The sequence below is a fragment of the Epinephelus fuscoguttatus genome, linkage group LG14, assembly GCF_011397635.1.
Source record: "Epinephelus fuscoguttatus linkage group LG14, E.fuscoguttatus.final_Chr_v1".
NCBI classification, from domain to species: domain Eukaryota; kingdom Metazoa; phylum Chordata; class Actinopteri; order Perciformes; family Serranidae; genus Epinephelus; species Epinephelus fuscoguttatus.
Window position 1 is genome coordinate 21185202 of NC_064765.1, and position 18513 is coordinate 21203714.

The 18513-nt window shown below is 40.3% G+C and overlaps 1 protein-coding gene across 2 annotated transcripts in view; it reads left to right on the forward strand.

Moving 5' to 3' along the window:
• Window positions 1-18094, forward strand: part of bahd1 (bromo adjacent homology domain containing 1) — a 56897-nt gene extending 38803 nt beyond the window's left edge. For both annotated transcript variants that reach the window (XM_049595730.1, XM_049595731.1), the window contains exons 3-7: window positions 5634-6043; window positions 6322-6481; window positions 6595-6674; window positions 10268-10359; window positions 10627-18094. In XM_049595730.1, the coding sequence (XP_049451687.1) occupies window positions 5634-6043; window positions 6322-6481; window positions 6595-6674; window positions 10268-10359; window positions 10627-10819 (935 nt within the window). In that variant the 3' untranslated portion in view covers window positions 10820-18094. The remainder of the gene's footprint in view (window positions 1-5633; window positions 6044-6321; window positions 6482-6594; window positions 6675-10267; window positions 10360-10626) is intronic.
• The last annotated feature ends 419 nt before the right edge of the window (window positions 18095-18513 follow it).

Below are 18513 nucleotides of genomic sequence, written 5' to 3' on the forward strand. Positions count from 1 at the left end.
AGTGCAAGTACAGTAGCACAAGCTGTATGCTTTGGGCTGCATATTTAGCCATAGGAACTCATAGTATATCAGTGTTGAAGAAAATCTAAACAAGGATGCTGTTTTATTTTATTCACAACTTGCTCTCACTGAACTACCTAATGTGTTTGTCCATGCTGTCTCTAAAATAAGCCTTGTATAAAAAAAAACCCAGGTAGCACTATACATTAATTGTTCACTATATTATCATGTCTGCTAACAGAGTGCTGATTAAAGAATTAATTAATCTATTGATATTTATTGCAGATAATATTAAATCAATACTAGAAAATTCTTATCACTTTGATTTTGCCAATAAGCAAAGAGATTAACACTAATGTGCATGCAGTTCTTAAGTAGCACACTAAAATCCGTTGCATCATGTTTAAAGATTAAGAGCTGTAGAATGGGCAGATGTAATGGTAGAAAATAAACAGACTGCTAAAATAAATATATTAACTTCTGAATTTACACAATTGGTCATTGTCTGCCGGTATTCTGCTCTCGCTTTAAAGCTACGGCTGGTAACTTTTATGAGGTATATATTTGCCGAAACTGTTTCTATAGTCTAAAAAAGAAAAACATTAGACCGATAAAATGATGTCCCTCCACTTCCTGCTGCCTCTAAAGGCATTTTCTAGATGTACCGCAGCGCACCGAAAGCAACCAATCAGAACCGAGGAGTTTCTAACACAGCTGTAAATTATGTCTTGTCACTGCTCATGAACTGCAGTCAAATTGTTTAGCTGTAAAATGAGAAAGTTTGTGACCCAGCTGCCATGTTGGGTACAATTAATTTGAGTACCAAGCACCACCCACCGGCCTAACCAGTTTTCTCATTTTGCAGCTAAACAGTACACGAAAATATGTTTCTAAAACAACTGAGGTGAAGTATGCAATGCAGTAACAGAATCTTGATTCTTTTTTTTTTTTTTTTTTCAAACTATTTGTCTCATTTAGTGCTGTGTGAATATAGAGGTGGTTTCAGCAAATATGAAAGTTATTTTTTAAGTTAATAACTGTAGCTTTAATGGAAGCAACAATGTCGCTTTTTGTTGTAATAGTTTTTACATATCCTTCATGGGCAGAAGTAGGCTATACACAAACGCCCCCTCCTTATGGGAACATGCATAGAGCCTGAAGAAGAAAGACTAGCAAAGCAAGTTGGTGATCACGTTTATGTTACCTATTATCTCCGACTGGGATCTTAAGCTTTGTCAAGCCGGCTTACGCAAAGAAAGCCTGACTCTGTCAAACTTGATCCATATTGAACCCCCCAGGTAACAGAGTAAATGGAACTAAACAAATGTGGCCTAATGTAGTGGTTAACCTGAGTAAAATAGGCCACAATGATAATAATAAGTAAAAAGGAAAGAAAAAAGTATAAATAAAATACCATATTAGTACAACATAAATCTTTTTTTTTTTTTAAAGCCTAGCTGTGTAAGTTGGTGCAGACCAGAGATCATGGAGTGCTGTTTGAAAGGTTACTCAAACGATTTAGTGTTGCACTTTCACAAAGTCAAGAGGTTTGCAAAAGACAGGTCAGAGAAAGAGAAAGGTCAGAATTGAAGCAGCAGAGGCTAAGATATCCTGTTTTGTTTTGTTTTTTGTCCCTGTCATGTTCCAAAAAAAGCTGAATCCTTCCCGATAAATGCCCACATCTTTCAAACTCTTCATCCCCACTTTGTAACTGAGACTTTCTGTTATAAATTTGTAGTTTGTGTGTTCTTAGACTTTACAGAGCTCCCTGCAGAGCCACAAAAGATATGAAACAACTTTTACAGGCTCCAAATGACAAGGAAACAAAGCTTCATGTGTAAAATCATTGAACCCTTTAAATAAGACAGTAGTTTAAGTATTAAACGTTCATGAGCACACTACGGTTATTAGGTTATTTTGTATGCAGTGCCCCCCCTAATCCGGCTGCCAAAGCAGTACAATGCGCTGAGAATAGCTATTATGTCAGGCATTTTTAATCTCCCATTTTGGAATGTCACTTGAGTGGGAGGTAACAAAAAAATATCAGATAAAGGGCAAGACCTCTTTTGTCTCCGATTGAATACAAGCAGCCGGACAGTGAATACAAGGCCTGTGCAGCTGAAACCTAATGAGCTGATTGTACGAGCTCGAGTGTCAGCAGTTAGTTACTGTGCTCGAGTCAGAGATGTGAACCAGAACAGGAAAACTCGCTGTGATATCTGCGGTGTAACACACAAACGCTGTGTGACTGGCTGAATGTGTGGGTGTATGGTTAAAAACACCTGAGTGTGACCTCAAAACAACACTAATTACATGTGAACACACACCAGTGTACTGCTGCGCCTCAGCTGCTCGCGCTCTATCTTTCTCTGTGGTCTCCAGCAGCCGAAAGCAGGTCAGGCTATGAGGGTTGAGACTCTACAAGAGCGCCAAAGTCTCTTCTTACTCATAGATTTCATGGAGGACATTTTGACATGTCACAGTAGGAAAAGCACAGGTGTAAATAATAGAATTAATGATGGCTGAATTCCGCTCAGCTGCTTTTCCTGGTATTGTGCACATGGGCCTGCTGTCACACTGTCATGGCTTACTGGGACACTTGAATAGAACGGAGCCATCGTTTATGTTATTAGTAACAGCTGTGGGTTTCCTGCCATGACAAGTCAAAATGTCTGCTGTGAGGAGACCGATGGTCTGCCCACACAGGTGTTGCCGCTTCTCTGCCTGATTAGACTTTCTCTCTGTATTGAATGTGTACAGATCAGGGCTGTGTTTAGCTGCAACAAAATGCAGCAAAACATTTATTTAAATGTAAATGGTGGTGCGTTGAACACCCTGTTGTGTTACTCAGGCGTACTGCTTTTTAATACACTGGGATTTCACTAATTTCAATTCAGAAGGCCTTTATTGGCATGGGAAGCATACGTTTATACTGCCAAAGCCAGCGTTAAATAAAAACAAAAACTGTATGTACACTAAGTAAAGATTGAGCAGAGTTTGGTTTAGCACAGTAGCAATCAATGTCCCCTTCCACATATTCTTCCTAGCCATTGATCAAGGCTTCCTGTCAAAGTTTACCAAAGTTGAACTCCGTGCGATCGGAATATGCAATTTTGTTTTGCCACCAGGAGAGAATGAAGTGAATGGGAGGTAAATATTTGCCTTTGTTAATTACACTCATGTGGGCCCATGATGTGGTAATCTCATGACTAACATCAACCTGGGGCATGTTCTGTCTGAAAATGGTGTGCAACGCTTCCAGATTGAACAACATGTTTCCCCAAATTGGTGTAAAACAGGCTTTGAGGTATTTAACTCCTCTGGTGGGTGTGTCAGAGGTGTTACCCTATCAGCAGTGATGGGTGTATAAACCTGCAGTACTAAAAGACAGCACTTTGTGTAACAGACATCGACTATAAAAATAATGGACGTAGCTACCATGATGTCACCCATCAGTTTGTGGACTCCTGTTCTGAAGCCATAAATTCAGCTTTTAGGCCATAGCCATCTTGGATTTTTGGAGCCAGAAGTGACCACATTTGGTTGAGAGGCTGGAGCTGTGGAGCCTTAAGCTTTAAGAAAATGTAAACTGGTGAGTTGTGTAATAATTCACCCCCGCACAATTGTTGTGAAAGGGGAAATTAGCTATAGAGACCACAACTGTTTTTGTACCAGGCTGTTAATGTGCTTATTTCTGCTGTAACGTTGGGCATTTTAACATGGGGGGTCTTTGGGGATTGACTGGAGCCAGCCTCAAGTGGCCGTTCAAAGAACTGCAGGTTTTGGCATTTTGTGTTGGCTTCACTTTTAAGTTTCGGAGGTTGCCAGCGTGTAGGATTTAGGGGCATCTGTTGGCAGAAATGCCAGATAGTATTCATAATTATGTTTTCATAATTTTATGATCACCTGAAAATAAGAATCGCTGTGTTTTCGTTTCCTTAGAATGAGCTGTTTATATCCACATATGGAGTGGGTCCTCGTCTATGGAGTCTGCCATGATGTTTCTTCACTAGCCCAGAACAGACAAACCAAACAGTCCTTCAATCTTATCGCAAGATGCCACTAAAACCTGCGCATTGCACCTTTTATGAATGTTTTGTGACATTTTTTGTCGGGGCTGAATGTGCCCCTGAACTGTGGTCTAATTAGCCAAGTAATAACACCTCTGTGTGGGTGTGCAGGGCCTTTAAGTTGCAGCTGTAATAAGATGATAAAGTAAATAGTAATTGTGTTGGCAAAAATATTCAAATCCTAAAGTGACTGTGTAACTTCTGACAAAATAGATAGCACAGTCTTCCTTTTACAAAACAAATGTTAAGAAGTAATCAAACGCACCCTTGTTAAGTCAATACAACCAGGAGCTTCACTGTTATATTCTCACTAGGTATGGAATGGCAATAAACCTTTACATAAGTAAAAAAGTTAGTTGCTAAATGTACCTAAAGCAGGTGTGTCCAAAGTCCGGTGCAGGGGCCAATTGTAGCCCACTGACTTTTTTGAACACCCATTGTCTCGTGGCCCTTTCCCCCAATATTGGTTAATCAAGCAAGATCACTTTGCCTTTCTATATACAACTCATTAAATCAAGACTATCATAGTTTGAAGACACTGACCAAGTAGGAACCAAGCAGGTGGAACTAGTGTGTTTTCATAAACTGGAGCAGTAAAAAATGAATGAAAACTTTTTCAATGGAAGATGAAACAGTTGCATTTGTCTCATTTTCATGTAATTTTTTGCTATCACTAACCCATATGATGGGAGAAGCAGCTGACCCCAGGTATTTTTACATTATCTATACTGGCCTCCATTCAAAAAAGTTTGACACTCCTGTCTTAAACCATTTGGAATGATACTACCTGCCGGGCAGTCACTACTGTGTAAGCAGCACTTTTAATGTTGTAGCTAGTGGTTGAGCTATTTTGAGCCACTTGAGAGTACACACTGTTGGATAATTGAATCTATAACAATACATCAGAATTTATAAGGTCAGACAGCAAAGGTTTTGCACATAAAATCTTAATTTGCAGCTACTATTCACTGGCTGTCAAATAAACATAGGGGAGTAAAAAGTACAGTGTTTCCTTCTGTAATGCAGGATGTATAAAACATAACAGCGTTACATGACATAGATGTATGGATCTATGGTACATCTATATCTAATAATAAATATGTTTGCTAATGGTTGAGTTGGTTGAAGTATCTTAATGTATTCTCCATGGAGGAAATGAAGGCTGCTGATGAAGTTTGGATGGAGGGAGTAGAGAGATCACGTTGAAATAAATTGACCATTAATCCACCTTAATGTCCTCACCACAACTGTCATGGGAGTGTGCACAAGCTGCTCTTGTTGTTTCACACAGTCAGTGCTAGTGTTAGTGTTATTTAGCTCTGTGTGTGTGTGTGTGTGTGTGTGTGTGTGTGTGTGTGTGTGTGAGGGGCTGCTCTGTTAAAGGCTGTAATTGACCTTAATTGAGGCTCTGTTTGTTATTTCTGCTGCTTCAGCGGAACTAATAACAACTGAGTATCGTTCAGGTCTCTGTTATGTAACCTTGTTAAGGTTGTTGATCGCTGTTGCCGCTCCTTAAAAGACTGCCCGTCACTCATTATGTTTCCTTTTCCGTTCCTTCCTCAGACGACTACTCATCCACCCTTAATGACCATCACAGTCCCTCCTCCATCCCCATCTGTCCCAGCCCCAGAACCCTCACTGGCTGCCCCGTTCCCACTGTGCCTCCAGCCGGCCAATCAGTGCCCCACGTTCAGACTCCGCTGTCCGACCCCAGCCAACCGCAGCCTCCGCTGCAGGTGGCGAAGGAGTGCCCGCAGAGTGCCAAGTCGCCCAGCGGGTCGAGGTCTGGCGCACGCAGCACCGGCAGCATCAGCTCGGCTGTCTGCCCTCTCAACAGGGACAAGAAGCAGAAGCTGGGCTCTGCCAGCGTTGGAGGGCGAACGGTTGCCAAGCAGCCGAAGAACGGCCGCCAGAAATCCACCAACGGCTGGCGGCCAGTTGGCCTGCCCTTTCAGAAGGAGGTTTTCTCTGTGGTACGTAGAAGAAGTCATGCTGGTGGTTTCTGACGCAGCCATAGCGGTGCCGCTTGTAATTAAAGATGGTGTCACTTTACTTTCTGCTCTAAGACAGGATGATTTATCACATATTGTCACGTTAGAGCTTATTCACTGATTTCTGAGTTTCGTCCAAACACCTGACCGTCCACATTTCTGTCGAGATACACAAGTCATTCAATACAAATCACATCCTGGAGCTGTTTACTCCACAACCTCTCTCAGCTTATCAGTGTGTCCTGCTGCCTGTGTTCCAGGGAGAGGAGACGCTGGTGCTGAGGAAGTGTTTCGAGGGAGTCCAGAGGGACGGGGAGCTGATTCGGGTCAGAGACACTGTTCTGCTGAAATCTGGACCTAGAAAGAAGTCTCTGCCTTACGTGGCCAAGATCTCATCTCTGTGGGAAGAGCCGGAGTCAGGTAGGACACATACTGTACACGGTGTTTAACTCCAGCACAAGAGGAGCTGAATTAATGCGGTAATAACTGGCTCCAGCACTGACGTGAACTGTGTGTGTTTTGTGTTTCTACAGGAGAGCTGATGATGAGTTTGTTTTGGTACTACCGTCCAGAACACACACAGGGGGGACGCAACCCTAGTATACATTGTGAGGTGAGAAGATAATCCTTTTATACCTTTTTAAAATACTGTTTTCTGAGTGGTCGGCAGGTGTTTGTTAAAATCATATACGAGGACCCGTGAGTCATAGCTCCAGTTCATTCTGTGCAGTAGCTTGTCAACCATTGTGCATGCAGTGTATATTAAACTGCATGTAAGCATGGGTAGAATATTTATGCTTTGGGCCGTGTTAGCTTTTAAGTCTCTCAGGTGGAATTAACTTAGCTACCATTTTAACTGATGTTTAAAACTTATATTTAATTTAATGATAAGGTTGATAATATTCTATATTCTTTATAAAGCTCACAAAAAAGAAACAAAACAAAATGAATTGATCCGACTCACAAGTTTTATCTGTGTATTCAAAGCCTGATGTCGCTTGATAAACTATTTAAAACACAACAATGAGCCACACGTCCCTTCATTATCAAAAACTCTGCCCCTGTAGTTTATTTTGAGTCAATCCCACACAAACCGCCCTGCTGTGATAAGTGCTCTTTATTATACATATTCATCCACAGCAGAAAATAGTCCCCAACAAGTGCTGTATTTACTCAAAAGACCCCAGCTTCCTAAATGACTCATCTCTTTTTCAAAAACTATATATTTAAGATCAGGGTCCAATCCGGTCTGCTGGTTTACTTTGCACAGCTAATATTGATGCACTTGCAAAGGCCAAGAGGTGTCAGGTTTCAGGAGCAAAGTTAAACAGTGAGTACTGTACTTCATATAAAATGTTGCTTCAGAGGTTTTCCCACCCTGACTAGAATACAGTCCTCTGAAGAAACAATAAGTACTTACTGTGGTCATATTTAAAGATATTGAATATTGTGCAAAAGAATCTGTATCAGACTTCAGTCTTTACTCTTTAAAAACAGACGTCCCGCAGATGGCCACAGGAGGTTGTTGTATGCATAATCCTGTATATTTCGGTCTACAACAAAAACCATATTAGCTTGAACATTCCTTCTTTATGCAGCAGAAATCTAAAGCTTCCGTCTTCCATGTCATCACGTTGTATGCTGGAGATGATGTCATTATGTTATGTGCGGTGCAAAACTGTGTGAAAACATTCAATGGCTTAGGTGCCACTGTTGGAACTACAGTATAAAAAAGCCTTTGCACTCTGCTCATAAAAATGAGCATATCTCAAAAACTAAATCATGCACATAGTTCAAATAACTTACGGAGTGTTTAGAGATATTTTGTTCATGTTTCTACATTTAGAAATCTGTTGGATCAGTAGGTTTTGTGTTTACTTTGTAAAATTCAATGTTTAAACATGATGATTTTTGTATTTTTATGCCTCCGCCTGGGTTACAGCTGGAGCTGTAGGCATTATGTTTTCGTGTTGTCTGACCGTTTGTCAATCTCCGTTCTCGTGAACACGATATCTCAAGAATGCCTTAAGGGAATATCTCCAAATTTGGCACAAATGTTCACGTGGACTCAACAATGTACTGATTAAGATTTGCTGGTCAAAGGTTAAGGTCACTGTGCCCTTGCATCTGTCTCATTCTTGTGAACACGATATCTAAAGAACATCTTGAGGGAATTTCTTTAAATTTGGCACAAACATCCTTTTGAGTCAAGGGTGAACTGAACAGAATTTGGTGGCTAAAGTTCAAAGGGTAGGTCACTGTGACCTTGCATCCATTGCATTTATGTGAATGCGGTAACTCAAGAACACCCTGAGGGAATTTCTTCAAATTTGGCACAAACATCCATTTTGAGTCAAGGATGAGGTTTTTTAAGGGTTTGGTCAAGGTCACTGTGGCCTCACAAAACATTCCTATACTAATTATAACAAAATTTCACACAAATATGTCTAATAGGATAAAATGGTGAAGTGATGACATTATATATCCTGAACTGTGGCATCATAATGTTTTGCAAAAACACTTTTCTGTCCATCATTAAACATCGTATCTCAGGAACAGAAGGGGAGACATTTGGACAGATACTGAATCGGTGACACTAATCTTGGGTGTCCACCTTGAAACTGTGCCAGTTGTGTTGATCTTCTGTGCTGCCGGGGTGATGATGTGTGTCAAGCATTTGTGGTTTCACAGATTTGGACTGCACAACTCAGCTGGTGTGTGGAGCCATACAACCACAAGGCAGCAATTGTAGTTTTATTCATGACACAATTTCCTTAAGTTTATTGACTTACATAACCTTTAAGTTTTGGTTGTACAGATTTTAGATATACAAAGCATTTTAAGACACTCCAGAAAATGACATCACAATAAGCAAAAATCCCATATAAGCACTGCTGGACCATTTCCACTGCAGAGTTCACTGGGGTTAAAACAGTATTAGTGGAACCATATTGCCAAGGCACTGCCAAAACTTCAGATTTGTAAATGGTTTGTAAGACAGGGGAAAACTTCACCTGCTTCCTCAATAGTCTCCATTTTAGTTTGGTGTGGTGATGCCAGCAGTACTGCACAGGAGTGGAAATGTATGGAAAAATGCACATGTAATGCCAGTGAGTAGTAGACTGACTGAATGTGGAAAAACTGAGACACGTTGTTGAAATTGTACTTATTTTTCTTCCGACGCCTCCAGTTGTTTATCATCTGTTTTGTAAATGGATGAGTGTTTTCAGTATGTGTGTCTTTACACTAAGAGAACAGGGGAAATTTGGAGGTGCTGTTATTTATAGGTTATTATGTAATGGTTTTACTGGTTCGGCCCACGTGAGATCAAGTGGACTTAAATGAGTTTGACACCCCTGCTCTACATCTTCAGTAGAAACAAACACGTTTGGGGAAGTTGGAAAGTACTGTAAACTCATTAACGTGTTGTTGGTTTTGGACTTTGCATGAGATTTGTAGACAACTAGACAAATATACAGTGACACCAACATTATATTTAAACATAGAATTTATTTTCTTTAACTTAAATGTCCAGGGTGTTTTTGCTCGCTTAATTCTGCTTATAGTAAAATACTTTTCTGTAGGATTTTAGGATTAGTTTGTCACACTGATGTTTTCAGCAATTACTCTTTCCCTTCATTTCTTCCTGTTTATACACTATGAATTTGCATCAAAATGAAAACATTACAATTCAAGGGAAGACTTCAGAGATTTTGGCTTAACTCAGCACCTGAAAATGTGTCTAAAAGAGATGAGAGTGAGTGAACAAACACACACAACGCCAGCAGACACACATGTTGAAAAGCAGCTTCTGCTGTGCTTGCTCCGTGTTGTCAGTAATCTCCCAGAGGAACAAGCTGCACTTTATTAAATCTCTGGAAACAATAAACCGCATGAAGTCTGTCATTTCTCGGCTGCACTAACAAACAACAAACACATCAGAGCGGCAGTGTGAGAACAGTAGCAGGGCTCTGGCTCAGAGGAAGAAACATCTTTCTCCTGTGAGTCTGTCTTTACGTCTGAAAGTGAAGGTGACGTGCTCGTGAACAACGAAGGAGAGAGGAGTTGTCTTTTAAGGTCCCTGTGTGCATGTTAGGACTGTGAAGATTTAAGGGATCACTTGTTTAATTCTCAGTCTTGGTAGATGATTTATTTTTTATTTTTATTTGGAGCTACTAACCCATGACTGAAACTTTCTTTCCCCAGAATGAGATCTTTGCGTCTCGTCACCAGGATGTGAACAGTGTGGCCTGTATTGAAGACAAATGCTATGTCCTAACATTGGCACAGTATTGTCGGTAAGAAAGAACATTTTCTGGTGGCTTCAGCGTATGTCTTTGAAGTATATTTTTTGCTTTAAACATTGGAAAGATTACCTGCTGAGAAAATCCTGCAGTGCTGTGTTTTTGAAGCTTAGACCAGTGCACAATGTTTAACATAAAAAGCAGGCGAATTTTTCTCAGTTCTCAGAGAGTTTGAAGCTACAAAGAAACACTGATATTGTTTTTCTGACTGCTTTTTTGAAGGCGATTGAGTTTGATGTCCTGTATTTGTGCTCCGTCCAGATTTTGTGCCTTGGTAAAACGCCGTAGGGAGGGTGTGCGCGACTGTGCCGCCTCCCTCATGGTGCCACCTGTTGTCGGCAACGCCATGCCCACCCACCACTGTGTGCCCGATGACGTCGACCCAGAGCTGGTGTTTTTCTGTCGACACGTCTATGACTTCCGCTACGGACGCCTCCTCAAGAATCTGCAGTAGCATCTGACGGGGCATGACACATAATGCTATATGGGACGTGAGATAACGCTGTACATCCTCCACAACTTTAATTAGCTCCATACCTACCTGCTGCCTGCGTGACAGGAACTGGAAGTTTAGGATGAAGGACTGAGACATGAGCTTCTTTTGTTTTGAAACCTCTTGTTCATACTTAACATGCCACACATTTATTTAGTGAGAGTAATGGCTTGACATATTGTATAAGAGTTAATATGGCAGTGTAATGGTCTTTATCATACATGGCTCTGTGGTGTCGTAGCAGCTGTGTGAAGAACCTGGAACGTACTCTGCTGTAGAAAATGCTACTGTAGCTCTTAGAAATGTGACATTTGATAAATATGAAGACAGGTTGATGTTAAGTGTGAATTATGTTACTGGCTGCCTGACAGATATCAGACACTCAGTGTGTCTCAATGATACGCCATACCTAAAGAAAATTGGAGGCATACAGTTTTAGATCGGCCCATGAGAAGAAACAGAGTGGCTGAAGGTTTAATCACATTTGTCATCAGATTTCTCTGTTACGCACTGCAGTCTTACAGAGAAGCTCCAGAGTGAACATCTGTGTTCAAGATGTGCTTAAGGAATAGTTTTGAGGAAATTTGCTGTCTTTCCAAAAGTTAGATGAGATGATCGATACCGCTCTCATGTCTGTACTGTAAATATGAACCTAATGCCTGCAGCCAGTTGGCTTCAAGCCACCAGGAACAGTGGAATTACAACTTCTGGGTTTGTCACGGGACGCAGTTGGGCCCAAAAGAGTTTTTCCCATAGACTTACAATGTGAAAGAGACAACTATAAATTAGTGAATACCTTTTTTTGAACGTCATAACTACTGTGACATGACCCATTTCACTATCAGGATTTGATCTATTCGTTCCGGTAACATTTCGAAAGTGTAGAAGAGCCGCACGATTAAATCATTTTATCCCCATTCAAGTTAGCATAGCGCTAAACTGGAAGTTAAGGCTGATTTATACTTGTGCATCAGCTCCATGCAGAGCCTGTGCCGTAGCCTACGCCATTGGGAGCATTTATACTTGTGCAGTGGTCTGTCTGTGTCACTCTGCAGTTACACCTCCAAAACACTAGTTGGTGCTGGGGTTTCTGTGAAGTGCTATAAAGTTTAATTGATTCAAAACACACATTAAACATGGCTTAAATAGCGACAAGCTCAAACACAAGTACACAAAGCAGCTTCACTATGACTCGCAGCTTTCACAGACAAACACTTTCCCCCCGAATACAGCATGCTAACATGCTAAGCACAAGCCTACGGCAATTTACACTGTATAAATTAGCCTAGCGTCTAGCAGACATTTCCTCTACTCATAAAAAATAGCGACAACAGCAACATTTAACAAAGGTAACATTACTAAATTCGTCTCCATTACAACTCACAAGGTTCACCAACAAAACAACTGTCTTATACTGAACACATCTTCCAAACAAATATAAAATTCTAACATTATTAGCACAATTCTTTAGCATTTTACATTATATAAATTAACCTAGCAACTAGCTGAGATTTCCTCTGCTCATATGAAGCCAGGATAAATCTCACGCTTTATTGTCTTAACAAAAAAAGCTTAGTTTCCACTGAAGGAAATGGTGTCAGCTTACAAAAATAGACAGGAGGTCTGCGTCGCAGCAATGTGTGGTTACATTTTTGGGGACGTCCACGTCAGGCTATGGCGTAGGCTACATTGTAGGTAAAGCCTTGATTCGATGCAGAAGTATAAGTCCCGCTTTAGCCGCTTTGCCACTTATAGTCTCTAGTGCACTTGCTCTGTGGGCCCAATGATGTTGGAGATTCTAGTAATTTTACACACAAAAGTTGAACTGTTTTGGCTTCGTGCACCACTGAGCAACTTTCATAGAAAGAAACGGCCCCCAACACTGTATCCAGTTGTCTTTAAACATCCATTGTTAGCATGAATACTGGAAACAGGAAAACAGCTAGCCTGACTATGGACAGAGTGAGGCTAGCTGTTTCCTCCTGTTTCCAGTCTTTGTGCTATGCAAAGCTAAGCTAACTGGCTGCTGGCTCCAGCTACACATTTCCCGGACAAACACGAGAGTAATATTCTCATATAACTCTTGACAAGAAAGCAAATTAGCTTTACCAATTGATTTACTGTTCTATCATGTAAATTAATAATCTCGAAGATTTTCATTTATGTCTGATAAGTCACTATCTATATCTGAACTAGTAACACAGTAGTGATTGAGCCTATGACCCACTGACGAAACCCTCACATTTACAGTATTATGAACTGCATGTTGAGGGTGACATTACCAAGAAATATCACAAGCAGCACACAGTCATTCATAATCTGGTCTCACACACCAAAATAAAAATACATGTGTGCACACAAACATACTTTGAAAAAAGCCACATTTTCAATACACCATGTACACGTGGACTAGGCCTTTAAAGGTCCAGTGTGTAGAATTCAGAGGCATCTCTTTGCAGAAATGGTTTATTGTAGTCGTAGCTATGTTTTCATTAGTATATAATCACCTGGAAATAAGAATCGTTATGTTTTCATTTCCTTAGAATGAGTCGTTTATATATACACAGAGCAGGTCCTCTTCCGAGGAGTCTGCCATGTAGTTCTGCAGTAGTCCAGAATGGATAAACCAAACACTGGCTCTAGATAGGGCCATTCACATTTTTGTGTCAGACATCATAGTTCCCTTAAGCCCAGTTCAGACCAAAGACAAGTTGAAACAGGCAACTCCTTGTGCCAATGTATCTAGGTGAGATGGTGTATCATCTCTATGCAACAACTCTGTACTTTTGTTCTGATTTCCAGCTTTTCAGGCTTATTTTGTGGCTGAATATCATTTGTAGCTTCTTAAAATATGAGTAAGGATAGTAGTAAGGAAACAAACAAAAAGAGCATCAGATGGACTTTATTCATAATAAATACGCCACAATAGTAAAAGTAAGCAGCGCCAGTTAATCAGTCAAAGAGAATGTGTGGGGGAGACATAAGCACATACAGTGAGCAGCAGCAGAGACCCACCGTCCAACACCAGAACACCATGAAGAGGCCAAACATGCCATTTGCAGTCATTTTGACTTGACCAATGGACTTGGACTACAAGTCGATTGGATGTAGAAACAGGTGACGAGGTGCTACCATCATCTTCAACGGCAGCCAGTTCACACTGCTTCAACTTTTCTCTGCAGCGTTCTAAAACTGTTTCATCTTATTGCAAATCTTTGGTCTGAACTGGGTTTATACGCCTGGCACACAGGAAAAGTTTCAGGTCTGCAGCCTCGCAACTAAATCCTTCACACTGGACCTTTAATCTGCCAGCAAACACACTGCAATCACAGCTAATCACCATAGGCGCCGCCAAATTGGACGAAACAGAGATCTTTGAGCTTGCAACTTTAACATTTCCATTCTGATGTAATCATGATTGACCTGGTGGTCTACGTAGTAAACTCTGATCACAGCTGTGAGGAAAGTCCTTTATCAGAAGGTTTGATTAAATCCAAGTCAGCTTTATCACCACTGATTAAGTCCATGCGCAGCAAACAATGACATATGGAGGTGTTTTGGCTCTATTCTAGGTTTTATGTCATATCTGTAACCCTGGTGATTCTCACAGTTTAGTACAGACCTGCACTGTACAAGGAAAGCACACTTGAGTTTGTTTGATTTCGCAGTGTGAAGACGTCCAATGAGCTGAGCAGTGAGGGGATTTTTGTTATGCCAATGCTGAGGAATATTTTACTTTCTCAAAGCTGTTTGCCAGAGGTGTGATTTGACTCCGCTGTCAGCTAACTGTATATTTGCATTTATATATCTGGATGAGTGTCTGTTCGTGGCAGATGGCATCAGTTAGTCACCTATATTCTTGTTTCTTCACCGATGAGATGGTGAGTAATGTATTCAGTGTAGCATTTAGATCTGTGATGATGATCCATTCCTATGTTTGAGAGAAGATATGTATTTATTTCTGTACTGAGAAAATATAATTTATTTTCAAAAGATAATTTTAAAGAATAGAGTTTTAGATGAGTGGCTTTCATTCCTGATTAGAAAGGAGGTCTCTCCCTCTTAGCTGCACTGTCTAAGATGAAAAGTGTGAGTCATTTGCGATAGTATTTCTGTGACTGACTGAGCTTGCTTGCCCATTACAAGCCTGTTAAATGTCGTGTTGAGATGTTGAAGTCCTCCAGGCAGATTCGAGGACACATTTAGAAGGATCTCAGATACAGTTTGAATGACGCCTGCTAACATGTGACCAGAGATGCTTAACCTGCAGGACCAAAATGTACCTTGGCCTCTCCCAGCTTCTTGTCATTCTCCTGTCACTTCTCCTCAGATGATAAAGCTTTGCCTCTTCACCTTTAAATGCCGAATGCTACGATGATTTAAACCTACCTTGCCATTAGCCTGTGCCCTTGATCTTGCTGCCTTATAGAACATTCCCAGCCTTTCATTTAGAAATGTGTACCGATATCAGCCTGGGGTTATGAAGCTTCTTAGTGTGCTGATCTTGATTCCTAGAGACTTGAGATGCATCTCAGGTTCATCGCTTTCATGTGAACTGAAAGACAGAACTGATCCTTGATCAACACTTTCATTTTGACAAAAGTCTGCCCAAGATTTGTTTCAAATTCAAAGTGATCTGTTAAAGAAGGAATAGTTAAACACTTGGGAAGGACGCTTGCTTTATTTTCTTGTCCAGAGTTAAATGAAAAGATTGAGACCACTCTCATACCTGTATGCTAATTATGAAGCTGGAGTCAGCAGCAGATTAGCCTAGCTTAGCATAAAGACTGCAGAAAACAGTTGGGCTGGCTCTGTCAGAAAAGGCAACAAAATCCACCAACCGGCCCCTCTAAAGCTCACTGATTAACATGTCTGTAAACATCAAATCTTTGTGTCTTTATGCTAAGCTAAGCTAACTGTCTGTTGGCCATCGTTTCATATTTAGAGTACAGACATGAGTGTGGTATTGATGTCTCTTCTAAATACCTTGAAACACACGGAACAGCATATTCTCACTCCCAACTTGTTGAATACCGACACTTGGTCAGTGGCTGTACAGGTCAAACTATGACACTATAGGTACCCTCTAGCATCAGTTTGGGACATTCAGGGACGCCATGTCAATTTACTCTTGTTTCATGCATTGTGTATTTTCAAACTTAACTTCCATTTGCACAGGAAATGTCCAGTTCTTGCTTGTGAAGTGCATACAGTCGCTTTTCAAAATAAACATACCTTTAGTTTTAGGTTTACTTCCTATGGTTAAGGCAACACGTGCTTAAGGCAGCACGTGGTTAGGTTTAGAAAAAAGTATCATGGTTTGGCTTGAAATAAGAAATTTGAAATTTGTGACGAACATAATGTATACATCACAAGTTATTGATATAACTTACCTTCAGTTTCACACAGGAAATGAACAGTGGTCTCCCAAGTGAAAGTCCAGATCCTGTTTGACCGATTCACCTCCTCTCCCGCCTGCCCTACGTGGACACCCTCACTCTTTATACTATGGCAGTTTCTCAGAGCCTCGAAAAATTATGCCGCCCAGTCTCTCACTGCTGCCTGGTGCATTGGTATCTGACGCTGAGGACCACTGACCAAACTATGATATTTGACAAGTTGGGAGTGAGAAATAAACAAATAATCGACATGAAAATGCACAACTCAGCTGTTAAAATTATGCATCAAAACTATGCGAAATGAATATGCAACAGTTGTTTTGACGTGACGTTAGTTCCACACAGCATGATTGGTTGATGTCTTTATGCCTTTTTCTCAGTACAAAAACTCGACCTGAGATCAGAAAAACAAATGACAGCTTTTTTGCCGTGAGATAATCACATTCTGTGTGGAAGTAATCATGAAACAAACAGTTTGAAAAAATATATATACAAACTACTGCACAAGAGAAAAAAGCCTCCGATGTGTAAAGGCCTTAACTCTCGACAAGACAGTGCTAAGTGTATTTCCCAAAGTACTGAACTGCTCCTTAAGGTTTGTGGTTGTGTGCTTCTCAAAGAACAGCGGCTGCAGTCAGCTTGAATTCCATCCATTTAAATGCATTTCAGTCGCTACAAGTTTTCACGGTGGACAGAAAGTATCAAAACGTCCACAGAAACTTTTATAATCCACTTCTTCATCATAATCCAGCTCTCAGCTGTCCATCTGTACTCTCATTATGTTCCAAACAACAAGACACAGCTTCCTGGCAGAGCTTCAGGGAGAGAGGAAATGAATTATGCTGCCGGAGTGTTTGAGACCTTTTAAATCTTTGAGACTTGTCACCATTTGAATCCTCTGTATGCAACATGTTTTAAGGTGACCACAAGCGCTGTTCTGCATCAACGGCGATCTATTTACAGCCACCTTAGAAGCACAGGGGGTATTAGATTGCAGATTTTGTGGGTGGAGTATCACTTGAAAATGCCCACATCCTGCCTACTTCTGCTTTACTCCCTGTACAGAGGGTTGAGTAGATGACTCTTGTGCATTGAATCACAAAAATAGAATTCAGTATAATTAATTAATGGATTAATATTTGACTTTCAAACAAGCCTCGTCTGATTAACATGTTCATAATATTAATTCACTTCATTAAGCTGAAATAGAAAGAGTACACCATGCCGTATCATCGAACCAAAAGTCTGTAACTGAAGCAAACCTTCTTGACTGACTGAAGCATTTTACTGAATATTGATGGATGGTGGATGTACAGTAGTAAAGCCCACACAGCACAATCCAACAAAGCAAAATTGGGTAATCTACATTGGGTTTGATTTGGTTCAGCAATTTAAAATCCCCCTGGGTGTTCTGGATCAGAGTTTAAAACCACACACAGGCCATATTATGGCCTTAGGAATCACTCAGCAAACTAATTATGTTTAATCAAGATGTGTGATACTTATGTCTTAATTGGTCCTCTGTGCCTGTTCCCATTAACCCGTCGTATATACTCCCAACGTTTTCCACCAAGAGAAGGACAAGCTGTTGTTTTTACCCACCTTCCAAATGCCTTTCATTTTTGCCAGATGACGCTGGTCTGATCTTGAATCACCACAAAGAAATGTTTGCACCAAAAAGAAAAGGAGAGAGGAGGGGAAGGTATCGAAACATGAATTTAATTTCATTCCCAGATGTACAAAAAAAAAACAAAAACCTTAACTTTGGTTCTTCTGATGTGAATTTATGTTCATATTCTTTGCATGGCATTTTTGGAAATATCTTGGAAATATTAATCACAGCACAGATTATTTGTATGGTTTCAAATGGACCTCTGTAATATAAGAAAAATATTTAATTGTAATAAATAATATATGAGTTTGAACATGTGTTTGGGAGACTTTTTTATGTATTATATCTAGTTCAAATACTAGGTGGAGAGCTGTAGTAACAGTTGTTGCCCACACGAGGGCTCACTCAGCCAATATTTTTTATATCTGATCTGACAGTTCGTCTGATCCTCATTACATCATGTATGAAAAGGTTGAGCGGGCATCTGTAACACATGCATTTACTCAAGTAAAAGTACTAATTCCACACTGTAGAAATATTCTGTTTGTACTGCATTAAAAATATTACTTAATTAAAAGCATGTAAGTACAATCAGGAAATATATTTATGTGTTAGAAGTACTTTCAAAATCATAAAAATAATTA